This window comes from Trematomus bernacchii, unplaced genomic scaffold (genome assembly GCF_902827165.1).
Source record: "Trematomus bernacchii unplaced genomic scaffold, fTreBer1.1, whole genome shotgun sequence".
Lineage (NCBI taxonomy): Eukaryota > Metazoa > Chordata > Actinopteri > Perciformes > Nototheniidae > Trematomus > Trematomus bernacchii.
Genome location: NW_022987609.1, coordinates 673,445 through 687,719, shown reverse-complemented (window position 1 = coordinate 687,719; position 14,275 = coordinate 673,445). Strand labels below are relative to the sequence as shown.

Sequence of the window (14,275 nt, the reverse complement as noted above, 5' to 3'; positions counted from 1 at the left end):
TATTTATTTAACTGTAAATATAAATGTATCATTTATTTAATTTATTGGTTTTTCAGTTGAATTATACGTTCAGGGTAATCAACAGTTAAACAGATACTGTTCAAATTATTATTTTAATTTGAAAACGTCCATTTATTGAACTTTAAAACAAAGTCAATGAATAATCGTATTTAATAATCGTGATATCAATCATTGACCAAAATAATCGTGATTATGATTTTTGCCATAATCGCACAGCTCTACTAGAAGTTATGAAAGATTATCCTGATGGGGAACGATAATATCTGTACAAAATGTTGTGACAATCCATATAGCCTACTGCCTTCACATTTCCGTTAACACTTAAATTGAGCAATGTCTTAGTTTAGCGTTTTAGCATGCTAACATTGGCTAATTAGCACATAGCAAAAACTATAGCTGAAGCTGATGCGAGGTCCTTTTCGATCAATTCATAAATAAAAACATTTTTTCAAGTATATCTCCAAGTAATTCATCAAGTATATGTCCTTAGGGTCTGATTGAGGCCATTTTGTATGTGTGTGCTAAAATGAGAATCTTGTATTTACACAGTATTTTATATTGTTAGCTTTTTGGCTCTTGCGATTGCATTTATGCTTCCTTATTCCTAAAAGTAGAGTTCATGATTTTTTTGCTGATCAAAACTTGACAGTACGATAACATTTTAGTTTGCCACAGAACTTATTTTCTCCAATAATCCAAAATCCAATGAAATATTGCCTTAGCTTTTTGTCGAGGGGAAAGAGTGAGACTGATAGCTGTCATACAAAAACATGTCATCCCTGCATCACTACATTTCACTGGACATGTGAGGTGCTAGAGTAATATTAAAGGGGTCAAAATCAGCTTGTTCATCCTGTACAAAATGTCATTTTATGATATATAATTACAGATATGGATGTTTCAATCTGGTCCAAAGTGTCTGACTGAGCGGACAGCCGATGGACAGACTGACTTTGTATGATTAATGCCGTGCAGATTACACTGACTGGCACCAAAACAGCTTGTGTTTCTACAAGGACAATCAAAGTGTCACTTCATGCTTTTACAACACTTGACATTTCTGCTGTGCTCACACATTATGGCTGAACCTTCACACCCTTCAAACTAAATCCCTCACTTCCTCGGCAGAGAAAGTCAAATCGCATGTGGTGTGTGTGAAAGGACGTTAACACTGCAGCGCTCGGACAGACGTGTTGGAGGAGGCCAACAGTGGGTTTAAGTGATTATGTGATCTTAAAATGGTTTATAGAGAGAGAAAAAGGGCTCTCAATAGCTCAGTAGGGACCACAACAGGAGTGTAAAAGCTTATAGTTAATTAGGCAGGTTGTACTTTTCCTCAAAATGGATTTAAAGTATAGAAAACCTTCCAACACACGAGATCTCGGGAGTAGAATTGTCTTAGAAAATATTTTTTCCAAGACTCATTCAGTAATTGATAAAGTCAGATATTTGGTTGTGGTGAAGAACTGAATTAGATATCCTCTCTGAAATGTTATTTAATTTGCTCTCCTGATGATGATTAACCGGAAACATTATCAGAATATATGATTTGTTTTTTTACTCTAAAACTGCAATGGAAATAATGAAAGTTGGCAAAAGACTTGATCGGGAGGTCGGCCATGACTTCCAAACTAACCTAAATTGTCTCAAGGAGATACTGACAGCCAAATAACTGCAAGGACTTGAAGTGGAGCCCAGTTTTCCGACTTAATTAGCTTTAATGTATGTGGGGACACATGTGGCACCTTCAACTGTTCTGGCATGACTCCTTCCAAAACTTAAGTGCAACAGAAGTCAAATAGTCTAAGTCATGTTCTGTTCTGTCATTGAAGAAAAAAGGGTAATAAATTCCTCGATTTGTCTGCCCGAATTGTGGATTTGGTGTCATTTAACCCCTTAATATCAATACAGACAGTCAAATGTTTAATAAAGCAGTAAAATCAGCGTTCTTTAATACGCAAAAAATACTTTTCACACTTACCATGCAGCATCCGCTCAACACAAACGCCACACACTTTGATCAACAACCCACTTTTCTGCTAAAAAAAAGTACCTTACTTACCAACATGAAGACTCGTCCATGATTGTTGAACGAGCGACCAAACAAACATTCACCGGAGAAAAGTGCAGCGCTAACACCAGTGTGCAAGCTTGACAGCTAATTAGCCGCTCTGCTGCATCTCACAATAACCAGCATGTAAACACACCTGCAAATGTCAATCCGGCCCATTTAAATGCTGGTTCGGCCCTTACTCTTAAATACCACTAACGACATGCTGTCTCACCGTGACACGTCCCCTGTGGTGTTAGACTGTCTCTCTGATAGCTGTGGTCAATCAAATGCTCGCACGCCCCATTACACCGGCTGAGGAGAGAAAACTTTTCTGACATATTCCCTCAACTCCTTTTGTCTTTGAATAACATAACTACGGGTTTATTACCAGGTAGGTTGACACGTACGAGGAATTTGACTTGGTGTCGTGGTGCATACATACAAGTAAAACAAAATTCTGGAAACACAGATAGAGAACTATTTTAAGAACATAACAATAGTAAAATATATAGTAAAATAAAAAATAAAATAAAGCAGTATTTACATTGAAATAGAATGGAATAACATAAAATATGTGCAGTAAAAAAAACAAAACAGATATTGACATGAATCCAAGAAAAAAAAGCTGACGTTACTTTTGACTCCAAAAAGGATTAACAAAATGTGATGTCAGCACTGCTAAAAGTCACTGTTTATCAAATTAAATCTCGTCTGTTTAATCTGTACTCAAACAGAAACTTAAAAGTGTGTTCCACCATCTGCTTTAATTAAAACCTCCTCTGTTGAAATAAGAATAACTGCACAAAGGAGGAATTGTTATCAGAGAGTTATGAGACATGCTTTTTGTTACAAATATGGTACTTCTTGTGAATGAACTGAGTGACCTTATTAGCTCATTACCCTCTGAGCTAATGACAGAAAGCTTGTTAGCTCAGACAGCATTTCCCCTCTTCAATAAAACCCTTTAATCAAATCAAATGATGCAGAATCCCCTGCTGCTGTGGCCTTTAGATGTGCTGGTGTATTGCACTTTAAACCGAACCAAGCCAGTCATTTCACACCATGCTTTTACTCTTTATGCTAAGCTAAGCTAAGCTCGACATTTCCATAGGTAAAGAAACAATTAATGCAATTTTAAGGGTATATCAAAGCTTCCACATTTTCCCCAACAAGGTTAACGGTGCAAGTCAAAAGGGGGTAGGCCAACCTTAGATTCAATTCTTTTTAGAAATCAGCTTTACCTGCTCAGCTTCTTACCTCGCTATATTTGTGTTTTCACAAAGGCTGACACCACAAAATGTCCCCAAAAAAGCGAAATGATAAAAGGGAGGGAAGGAGTCTCTGCAGATGTCAACACACCACACATTTCTTGTGGCTCATGGATTGACGATTTAAAAAGGGATACTTTTTTTTTAGCTTATAAGCTGTTTTTCATTGTCTTACTAATTGTGCCTTTAAAAATAGGCCCTATTATGCCTTTTGGGGTTTTCCCTTTCCTGTAGTGTGTTATATACAGTAGGTTTGTGTGCATGTAAATGGTCTGCAAAGGATACAATCGCAAAGTTTCTCTCTCACACACTTACCCCTGCCTGAAATGCCTCGATTGGACTCCTTTGTTTACTTCCATAACATAGTGACATCAATATGGCTTCTATTGGCTAGCACTCAAACACATTGTACGGAAATTAGGGCAGTTGACCAATCACAACAGAGCTGGTCAGATAACCAATCAGAGCAGACTGGGCTCTGGTTCCAGACAGAGAATTGGCATAATAGGGCCCCTTTAAACAACGTTTTTCATGTCAAACTATTCCTTTAAAAAGTTATTTGTATTGTCCTGTGTTACAAACTGACAACAAACAACATGTTTCCTCAGCTGCATTGTGCTCTACAACACATGTTATCCATTTATCTTTCAACAACACTCACAATACACCCGCAGCCCTCCTGAGGCTGAGCTGTAGAAACCAAACAACAGAATCACAATGCGGCTCTTTTTCAAGCCAAAAATGCAAAATAGCAAAGTTGAATTAGTTTGCATCATATTACCCTTTGTATACACTTCTGGGTGTAGTCTTTGCCCTAATTAGCTGGTTTACTGTGAGGAACATTTTACATTTTATTTCCTCTGGCAACAAGAGGCCATCATAAAGCTGAATGTTTTTGCAATTTAATGATAGAGGAATAACAGGAGAATATCACATTTAGTTATTTTTGTGTTAGTCTTCCCTGACTGAAAAACAAAAAGCAGACTATAAACAAATATAGTATTGATCCTTTCGTAAAGTAAATAAGTTCTACATTAATCACGTGCATCATTTTGAGGTACCTGTACTTTATTAAGATCATAAATCCCAAATTGAAGCTAGTAAATTATGATACACACTATGGCTCTTCAAACTAGCAAGTGGTGTATACAGTAATTAAAATAAGCTCCACTTTCTCCAGCTGCAACATGAAAGTGATTAACACATTAATGCAACACTCATTATAATCCAGTCATATAATATATACGATTTTAAAATGGGTGTTTGCATACCGATTAGTTTTACTTTTGGCGCTTAAAGTACTGTTTATGTTACTTCTAATATCTGACCATTTTTACTTAAGTAGACTTTTTGAATGCAGGTATTTCTACAAGGTCGTCTTACTACTTTTACTAAAGATCTGAGAGCTCTTTCAATCACTGGTATTCACTTTCTGCTTCACTGACCTTTGACTATATCAGACAAAATGAAGTGTAATCATCCCAGAATCAGACCTTGAGGGAAAGAAGACACCTGTTCATGACTCTGGTTTAAAGTGTTGAATATAAATGTGGAACTAAAAGAGATTTCTTTTTTGCTTGTGTGCACTTTTCTCCACAGGAAAGTGTTGACCTTGGGGAGGTCATGTTCTCCCTCTGCTACCTTCCCACTGCAGGCAGACTCACCCTCACTGTCATCAAGTGCAGGAACCTGAAGGCCATGGACATCACCGGATACTCAGGTGTGTGTGTGTGTGTGTGTGTGTGTGTGTGTGTGTGTGTGTGTGTGTGTGTGTGTGGGTGTGTTCTTTTGCTGTAGCGGCTCCCACACTGTGGAATGATCTGCAAAACAGACAGGTCTCCACACTGTCTGTTTTTAAATAAATCTTAAAAGCCACGCTCTCCTTAGCGTATTGACATCTTTTAGATTGTTGCTTTTAAATTGTCTATTGTTTTTACTTGTACTTGTTTTATGGTGTGTGATTTGTTGTATGTTTATTATTTGACTGTACAGTACCTGGGTCTGGCGGCTTTGAAGTGCTAAAGCTGTATTGTTGTGTGTGTGTGTGTGTGTGTGTGTGTGTGTGTGTGTGTGTGTGTGTGTGTGTCTTTGAATATCCAATTGCAAACATGTCATGTTAAGTAAACAGCGGGGAGTTGCCTCTCCGGCTGCGTTCTGTTCATTCAGCACTTATTAATATTCAACAACTGCAAAATTAAGACATTGTCAGCAAATAGTTGCAGGCAATCAGTTAATTGTGTTAGACCGCTTTTCTCTGTTCCACTTTTCCCTCCATTACTGACATCACTTCTAATATGTGCTGTTTACTTTACATCAAATGCCAGGGTAAAGAAAGTTCGTTTTTTTCAATTTCTGTCTTTTTTTCTGAACTACAATAATCCAAAATCCATGGAAAATTAGATTTGGCTTTTAGACGATGGAGCTAATATTGCTCACTTCAGGAGTGGAATCAAAAACGATACATCCCTGCCCTCTATTTTAGGACATCGGAGTCATCTCTGCAGCGGCTTCCTGTTTATTTCAGTAGTTATACATTTTCAACACTTGTGAAAAACACATAGTCAGCAAGAAGATGCTGGCGGTCTCTTTATTGTAGTAGACTATCGTTCCTCCATTCTTATTTTCCCTTTGATACTGATAAATATGTGACATTTACTTGACATTAAATGCCAGGGTTCAGGTGAATTTGCCCTTTTTGTCCTTCAATTTCCTTCAATAATCCAATATCAAATGGCAAATTGAATCAGGTTTTATCGAGGGAACCACCGCAATGCTAACTTCTGGTTTAGCAAAAAGGTCATCGCTGCAGCACTGCTTTTTACTTGTTAGGCACTAGAACATGTCATATTAAGTGAACAAACAGCGTTGTCTCTGCAGCTGTTTGTTTCAGCAGATATTAATATTCAACACTTCGTGATATCAACATATTGTCAGCAAATAGTTATGGGCATGCTAGATTGTTTCTCCATTCCACTTTTTACCTCCAATACTGATTAACATTGCAATAAGTGATATTTACTTCGCATGAAATGCCAGGGTTCAGGGGATTTGCCCTTTTTTCCTGCAATGTTCTTTGCAATAACAAAAATCCAATTGCATTTGGCTTTTTGTCGAGGTTTGGCCTACAGAAATATGCCATCGCTGCAGAAATCTATTTCACTGGACATGTGATGTGCCAGAAGATGTCATATTCAGTGAACAAACAGTGGAGAGTTGTCTCTGCAGCTGCCTTCTGTTTGTTTCAGCAGATATTAATATTCAACACTTGTGATATTAAGACATTGTCAGCAAATAGTCGCAGGCGGTGTGCTTGTTTTTGCTTTCCCATTCCACTTTTCCATCTAATACAGATATCATTTGTTGACATTTTGTTTGCATTAAATGCCAAGGTTTAGGTGAATATAGCATTATTACCTCCCTATATGATGACGTTGTAATGAGAGTCCCATTTTAATTCCCCTGAGTTTTAAGGGGTTTAGCTGCCTGCCATTGTTTCAATATGTGCATCGTAAAACAATAGCTATCAAAATGTGCCTTTGAGCACATTACTCGGCAAAGCAAGCGCTCTTGTTTGTTGTTTATAGATTGAGGGCAGCTTACATCTGACTGAAACACAGCATAATGGATCATACGCTGCGATCTGCTCCTGACGGCTGAAGATTGAACACAGCATTCATCAGGAAGCTTTCTCAGTCATGCTGTTTAAGCTATCTATGTCCTATCATCCTCTGTGGTTACACAAGCTGTTGACTCATGCACTTTCATGCACATTTCCGACAGCCAGGTCCTCCAGGGTTGCTTTTAAAAAAACAAACAAACACTCTGGGCGAGGAAATGTGATCTGTATCCGATTTCCTTTTAAAAAAAAGAGGCCCTATTATGCTGTTTGGGTTTTCTCTTTTCTGTAGCGTGTTATATAAGTTTTAGTGCATGTAAATGGTCTGAAAAGGCTCAAATCCCTGTGTTGCCTCCAGGGGGAATTTCTTTTTGAACATCAAAGCATGAAAACATGTCACAGTAGAGGCACAGAATACCTGAAAATGGGCATTATAGTGCCCTTTTAATACAAAGAGCCATGGCGAGGCGTCTTTTTATTATTATTATGGACCACGACAGCCTGCCCCCAGATGCAAGTGTAACATAAATATGTAAAGACACAAAGCTTTGACACACTGAATAGCTACTCCGGAGATTTCTTAAATGTTTTCCCTATTAATTGAGTGTCTTGGGGATTTCCCTTGTTCACTGAAAGGGTCTAAGGACAGAGGGAGTTGTATGCTGAGACAAATGTGTTATTTGTGATATTGGGCTGTATAAATACAATATCATCGATTGATAAAACCTGAGGGGAGAAGAAAGCGTTCACTAAAGACCCACCCTGTTCATTTGGCTTTCAATTGAACTGTATTTATTCTTGTTTTATTCAGTCGTGTGTTCTGTCTGATATTTGTGTTAGCTTTTGTGTATGACAAGTGCTATATAAATAAAGTTTGATCAATGGATCCCATACCCCCAAACTCCAATAAGCCTGACTTTCATTCTAATTATCGCAGTTTAAAAAAATAAATAAGAAATGGATAACTTGGAAATGATATGTATCTTTTAGCAGTTCCTGTTTATATGAAGTCACTTATGTTCTGTCCTCCTTCCTCTCTTTCACACCTTGCCTTTAGATCCCTACGTCAAAGTGTCGCTCATATGTGACGGGAGGCGTTTGAAAAAGAAGAAGACGAGCATAAAGAAGAACACTCTGAATCCCACCTACAACGAGGCCATCATCTTTGACATCCCGCCGGACAGCATGGACCACGTCAGCCTGCACATCTCCGTCATGGACTACGACTTGTACGTACCACAAACAACAACAGGACAGGACAATAAATAACAAGTTAAAGAATGAACCCCCCTCCATGTTTCACCTGCAGAAAAGTCTTCTCTGTGCTCACCTTAAATCTGATTTTTAAGACGTGTATACATAAGAGATGATTTTTGGTGCATCAAAACTAGTTTAGAGCCAGGTCATGGACCAATGTGCAACTTACACAGGTGTGACATTTGAAATCTACAGTGCACACACACTGGGAATGGACTTTTCTGAAAGAAGTTGCTTTTTTACAACCACAAAGAAAAACATTTGATTTATTTTGGGATTTTTCAAGGAATTTTATGGAATTTCTGGGGTGTTTTATTAAAAGCTTTTTTCATTTTTTATTATTTTCCTATTATTATCATTATCATTATTACTTTTATTATTATTAGTAGTAGTAGTAGTAGTAGTAGTGGTAGTGGTAGTGGTAGTGGTAGTGGTAGTGGTGGTAGTAGTAGTAGTAGTAGTAGTAGTAGTAGTGGTAGTGGTAGTGGTAGTAGTAGTGGTAGTAGTAGTATTGGTAGTAGTAGTAGTGGTAGTGGTAGTGGTAGTGGTAGTAGTAGTGGTAGTAGTAGTGGTAGTAGTAGTGGTAGTAGTAGTAGTAGTAGTAGTGGTAGTGGTAGTGGTAGTGGTAGTAGTAGTGGTAGTAGTAGTGGTAGTGGTAGTGGTAGTAGTAGTGGTAGTAGTAGTAGTAGTGGTAGTAGTAGTGGTAGTAGTAGTAGTGGTAGTAGTAGTAGTGGTAGTGGTAGTGGTAGTGGTAGTAGTAGTGGTAGTAGTAGTAGTAGTGGTGGTAGTGGTAGTAGTAGTGGTAGTAGTAGTGGTAGTAGTAGTGGTAGTAGTAGTAGTAGTAGTAGTAGTAGTAGTAGTGGTAGTAGTAGTAGTGGTAGTGGTAGTAGTAGTGGTAGTAGTAGTAGTAGTAGTAGTAGTAGTAGTAGTAGTAGTAGTAGTGGTAGTGGTAGTGGTAGTGGTAGTGGTAGTGGTAGTGGTAGTGGTAGTGGTGGTAGTGGTAGTGGTAGTGGTAGTGGTGGTAGTAGTAGTAGTAGTAGTAGTATATTTATCATTATTATTATTATTATGTCTGAAGGGGATCTATAATACTGTTTTTAAATTATTATTAATTTCTTTCAATATATATATTGGAGTCAGTCAAATTCCAGGTATTTAGAGGAATAGTGTACAACGCTACCTTTACGGTATGTGAAGCTATAACAGGATATGGGTGGAGGGGTTGCAGGGCAGACAGCTGACAGAATGAGAACATGCATGTTAAAGGTCAGGATGTTGTTGTTTTGTCTCCTGTGTGTAGTATAGACAGAAGCGGCAATATTTAGAAACCTAGCCTCTTGTGTTTTCTCTCATGTCTGATCTGTAAGATTACATCAAGTTGTGCTAATAATAGTGGAGAGATCTTCAAAGAGCAAACATTTTCTTCCTGAAATAATGAAATTCTAGTTGCACAGATAGAATCTGCAGCATATTTTTACTGAATCAATCACTCGGACATCCATATGCAGACTTGAGTCTCATTTCATTTCAAATGTCCTTCTTGCAATAATAAAAAAAAACATGTTGATGTATGGTATGTCTTGTCACATTAAGTCTGATGTGTTCATGCAGTCATATGTGTGTGTGTGCCCCACAGGGTAGGTCATAATGAGATCATTGGTGTGATGAGGCTTGGATGCCATGCTGAGGGTCTTGGAAGGGACCACTGGAACGAGATGCTGGCGTATCCACGGAAGCCCATTGCACACTGGCACCCCCTGCTGGAGTCCAAGAAGTCTGAGAAAGAGGTCGGTCTGGGGTCTGTTTGTTAAAGGAGTGATCTGTATGTTGTCATTATATGAAACATGTCTTATTTGACATCTAATGTGTCTAGAGACAGGTAGCGTAAACTAACATCCAATGTCAATCCTATGGGGCTTTCATCGGATAGCAGAGGTGGGAGAAGTACTCAGATCTTGTACTTGAGTAAAAGAAGAAGTACAAGAGTGTAGGAATACTCTGTTACAGTAAAAGTCCTGCATTCAAAATGTTACTCAAGTTAATGTGTTTATCAAAGCTGGTAAAGGTGCAGCTAGTTTTAATGACTTTGTATACTGCAGGGTAGCTTTTGAATTTACTCCTCACATCCTTCTACGATGTGAGGGTCTAAGGACAGAGGGTGTCGTATTGTCATACTGATATTCTGTACAAACTGTGAAGTCCACTGAGACAAATGTAACATTTGTGATATTGGGCTATATAAATAAACATTGATTGATTGATTGACTCCAGGTGGAACTAAAGTCTGATTTAGGTGTTGATTATGTTTCACATCATTAATCCAAATCTATAAAGTAACTAAAGGTATTAAATAAATGTAGTGGAGTAAAAGTGCACGATTTAAAAATTGTACTTAAGTACAGTACTTGAGTAAATGTACTTAGTTACTTCCCACCTCTATTGGATAGCTGTTTCAAAGTTGTCTATTTATATATAACCACATTTGTTGAACTAGTAGTCACATTGAGATAAAAACTACTTCAACATGTGAGACCTAGCCATGATAGACCATCAAATGATCAGATCAAGACAGCAACAGTAGGTAGAGGTAGAGCCTGTATAAACTGCATCTGTCCTTCAAATACACCATTCATAAATAAATAATAATAATTCCCATCAATAGCCATTTCAAACATGGCCAAATAGACTTTCACTACCTTTTTCAAAATTGTTTGTGATTTAATGTTATTTTATGTCAGTTTTTCATGTTGTATGTTTTGATATTGTTTGTGAGCCCCTAACCTAACCAAGACAAATAGCCTGCGTCACTTTAAATATTGAATTATTTAGGATAAGAAATCGGTGGATGTTTTCATAAAACTTTGAGGGACTTTTGAGGGCCCAGATGGTGAAACAAGAAGCAACGCAAATATAGTCAATCAGCAGCAATGGCTGATGAACAGCTCAACGAGGCAATTTGCGTCAAAACCCAGACTTTCTCCACCTCATAACTCAGTCAAGCCTAAACACACAGACATAAATCCCCTTTTATTAAAGTGATAATGACTTACCCTTTCTGAATGTCAATATATCTGATGTCCTTGGCGAGTAAACGTCCATTAATCTGCGTTGAAATCATAGGAAAAAGACGCTCTCCATGAATGCGGAAGCTGCCTTAAAATCATCGCATTTTTAAGTTTTCTTCAGTATTAAAGTAGTCCAGTGATAGTTGTCTGTATATGAATGAGCTAACTGAGAACAGTAACTCATAAGTTATTCGGCATACTTTAGATGGTACCAATTTACCACAATGTTAAGAAATACCTACAGTATGCCAGAAGAAAACGTGGCCCAACCATAGCTCACTGATTTAGGCTACGTTCCTGTTTACATCCCTCAAAGCATTATGGGAAATCAATTAAGTTTAAAAAAAAAACAGTAAGTTCCCAAAAAATACAAGTTAAGCATGAAGAGAAGTGACAAAATAAATCAATAGTTACTTACTTCGTAGGCTTATTTTATTTGTATTTTATAACTATGGCTCAGCATTATCAATCAACATTGTTCTTATATTTTATAGTATTGTTTTTTTTGTAAGTATTTTTACATATATGTATTTTGAAAAACAAATTTTTCCCTGCCATCTATTTTATTTCTGTACATATGTATTGTTTATGTTATGAAGCTTTATATAGATAGCAGTAAGAAAGGGGTATAAATAGCCAATGTGGCTATATTCACCCCGGGTGCAAATAGCATCTGCCTATATTTTTGTTGTTGCTTTTGTCTAAAGTTCTTAAAGACAGAGATGTTGATATTGTGTCTGTGGTGAGATCATATTAAATATTGAGTCTAAGTTAATTGATTAACTGCTTTCAGTCTCTTTTTGTGTTTCTACTGTACCTCCCCAAATTGGTCAATCTAATTGAAACCCTTCTTCTATACTCCTGGAACAATGCCACCTTTATACAGGTTGTACCCTGTGCTGAGAGTGACCTGAGAGTGACAGTGCTGTGTAAAAAAATAAAAATAAGCAGCATGTGTGTTATGAATCACTTCCTTGTGTCTGTGTGTCCTGCAGTGGAAGGCGAGGACAGCCAGCTTCGACAGCCAAGGCTCCTGCCCCTCCCCCCGGCCCCCTGCTAGCCCCTGAGCAGAGCCACCTGTGACCCAGAAGGGGGTTTCCTCCCTCCTGCTGATCCACTTCCTGTCTGTCTGATGGAGGAGAAACACAACCCCACTGTCTCTCCCTCTCTCTCCCTGTCTCACTGTCCCTCCCTCCCTCAAGTATAGAACCCTCCCGAGAACTGATATCGGGTAAGATAGTTGTGTGAAGCGCAGTCTTTAAGGGGTTTGAAATGTGGGTGTTGTGATGAGTTCCCCCTCAATGGCTGGACATCCGGTCTGCAGACATTTCATATCTGAGCTGAGGTGAACAAATCTCGGTGTCCTCACACGGAGACTCTCCAGGCGCTGAAGATTCAGTTATGTGGTGCAGAGACTCTTGGATAGAGAAGTCAGAGATCGGATATTGCTCCACGAGAGCAGTTTCAGGACACGGTAGAAAAAGAGACTTCAAACCGGATCTGAAGCAATTTCCGAACCATTCGTCTCTCATTGAATTCACAGTGCTGCATAGCATATAGATGACTGTAGCATTTTTGGCACTATTAGATGTAAAAACCATTAAGCTCCATTCATCGTTATGGTTTGTGAATAGCAAAACTGACAGTAATTTCAAAGCCCCTGCTGAGTTCTTCCAGTTTCAATAATGACATAAGCAATTTCCTGATCCGTAGTTCGTTAGGGAGAGATGGGATCAGGCTGCAACTAAAATATTCTCAATTTGCAAATTTAGTGTGTTTTCATTAGCAGAAAAGACGAGAAGTTGTATGTAACAAAAGAATAACTGGATTTTTTTCCCTCACACAACAGCAAATTGGCACACAAATTGGCTGCAGTGTTATATAACTGATTTCTATTCTGATTATCATTGTTTTTCTAAGCAAAAAGCAGGTTTAAATGACCTGATAAAGGCACAAATAACTACATTCAGACACTGAATACCAAAAAAAACTATAAAAAATTTACCAAAAACTGGATTTTTTCAACTGACGCTAATCACAAAAATCCCCTGTTGAGTTCTTCCAGTTTCAATAATGACATAAGCAATTTCCTGATCCGCAGTCGTTTAGGAAAGATGGGATCAGGCTTCACCTAAAATATTCTAAATGTGCACATTTTGTGTGTTTTCATTAGTCAAGAAGATGTATCTAAAAAATAAGAAATGACTGGATAATCTTTACCTTATGTCAAATTGGCTGCAGTGTTATGACCTATTTCAATTCTGAAACAACTTTTTCAATCTTTTTTCAATTTTAGAAACAAAACGCAGGTCTAAATTACCTCTCAAAGGCACAACTAGCTTCATTAACACACTAAAAACCCAAAAATTAAATAAAAAGGTAAACTGAAACACAGATTTTTGTTGATGGAGGTTTCTGTAAACAGGAAGTGAGCACACTTTACACTCCCTTACCTTCTTCTCTGTTCGATGTTTGCTTTTGAGCGATCTCACCTTCTTCTTCTTCCAGATGAAAACTCAAACGCTCATGTGTTCCTTCAGACACTCACTGTTCAAAAGCACTTCTTCGTCTCCTCCTGTTCTTTTTTTCTGAACAGGTTTTGGTGATTGTGTATATTTTCATGTACAGCCGTCCGCCGTTTCCTGTATGTATGTTTTGTTATTCTAAGCAGCAAAACCAGAGAAGATATAAATATACGTAAAGCGTATTTAAAAATAACATTTGAATATATGTAGCTTTGTTGGTTGTGATGATTGAGAAAACATAACAAATTGTGAACATATTCGTCTTTTGAACTTAGAAACATGCAACTTTCTTGATGTATTTCCTGCCATTAATCATACTGTTGTTCAAGGAGAACGTGTGTTTGAATTCGACATCCAGATGCTTGATCTGCAGCATGTGGTAAATAGATTATTTTTGAAGATATTTGATCTGATTTAGGAAAGATTACTGCAGCACCGCTGTCATATCAGGTGGCTGCACCAGTTTATTC

General features: G+C 37.8%; 1 protein-coding gene across 1 annotated transcript in view; it reads left to right on the top strand.

Annotated features, from left to right (window-relative positions):
• syt6a (synaptotagmin VIa) overlaps positions 1 to 12,469 on the top strand; it is an 83,944-nt gene extending 71,475 nt beyond the window's left edge. The window contains exons 4-7 of the mRNA XM_034131881.1: positions 4,942 to 5,062; positions 8,016 to 8,187; positions 9,852 to 10,002; positions 12,276 to 12,469. Coding sequence (XP_033987772.1) covers positions 4,942 to 5,062; positions 8,016 to 8,187; positions 9,852 to 10,002; positions 12,276 to 12,347 — 516 coding nt within the window. The 3' untranslated portion in view covers positions 12,348 to 12,469. The remainder of the gene's footprint in view (positions 1 to 4,941; positions 5,063 to 8,015; positions 8,188 to 9,851; positions 10,003 to 12,275) is intronic.
• The last annotated feature ends 1,806 nt before the right edge of the window (positions 12,470 to 14,275 follow it).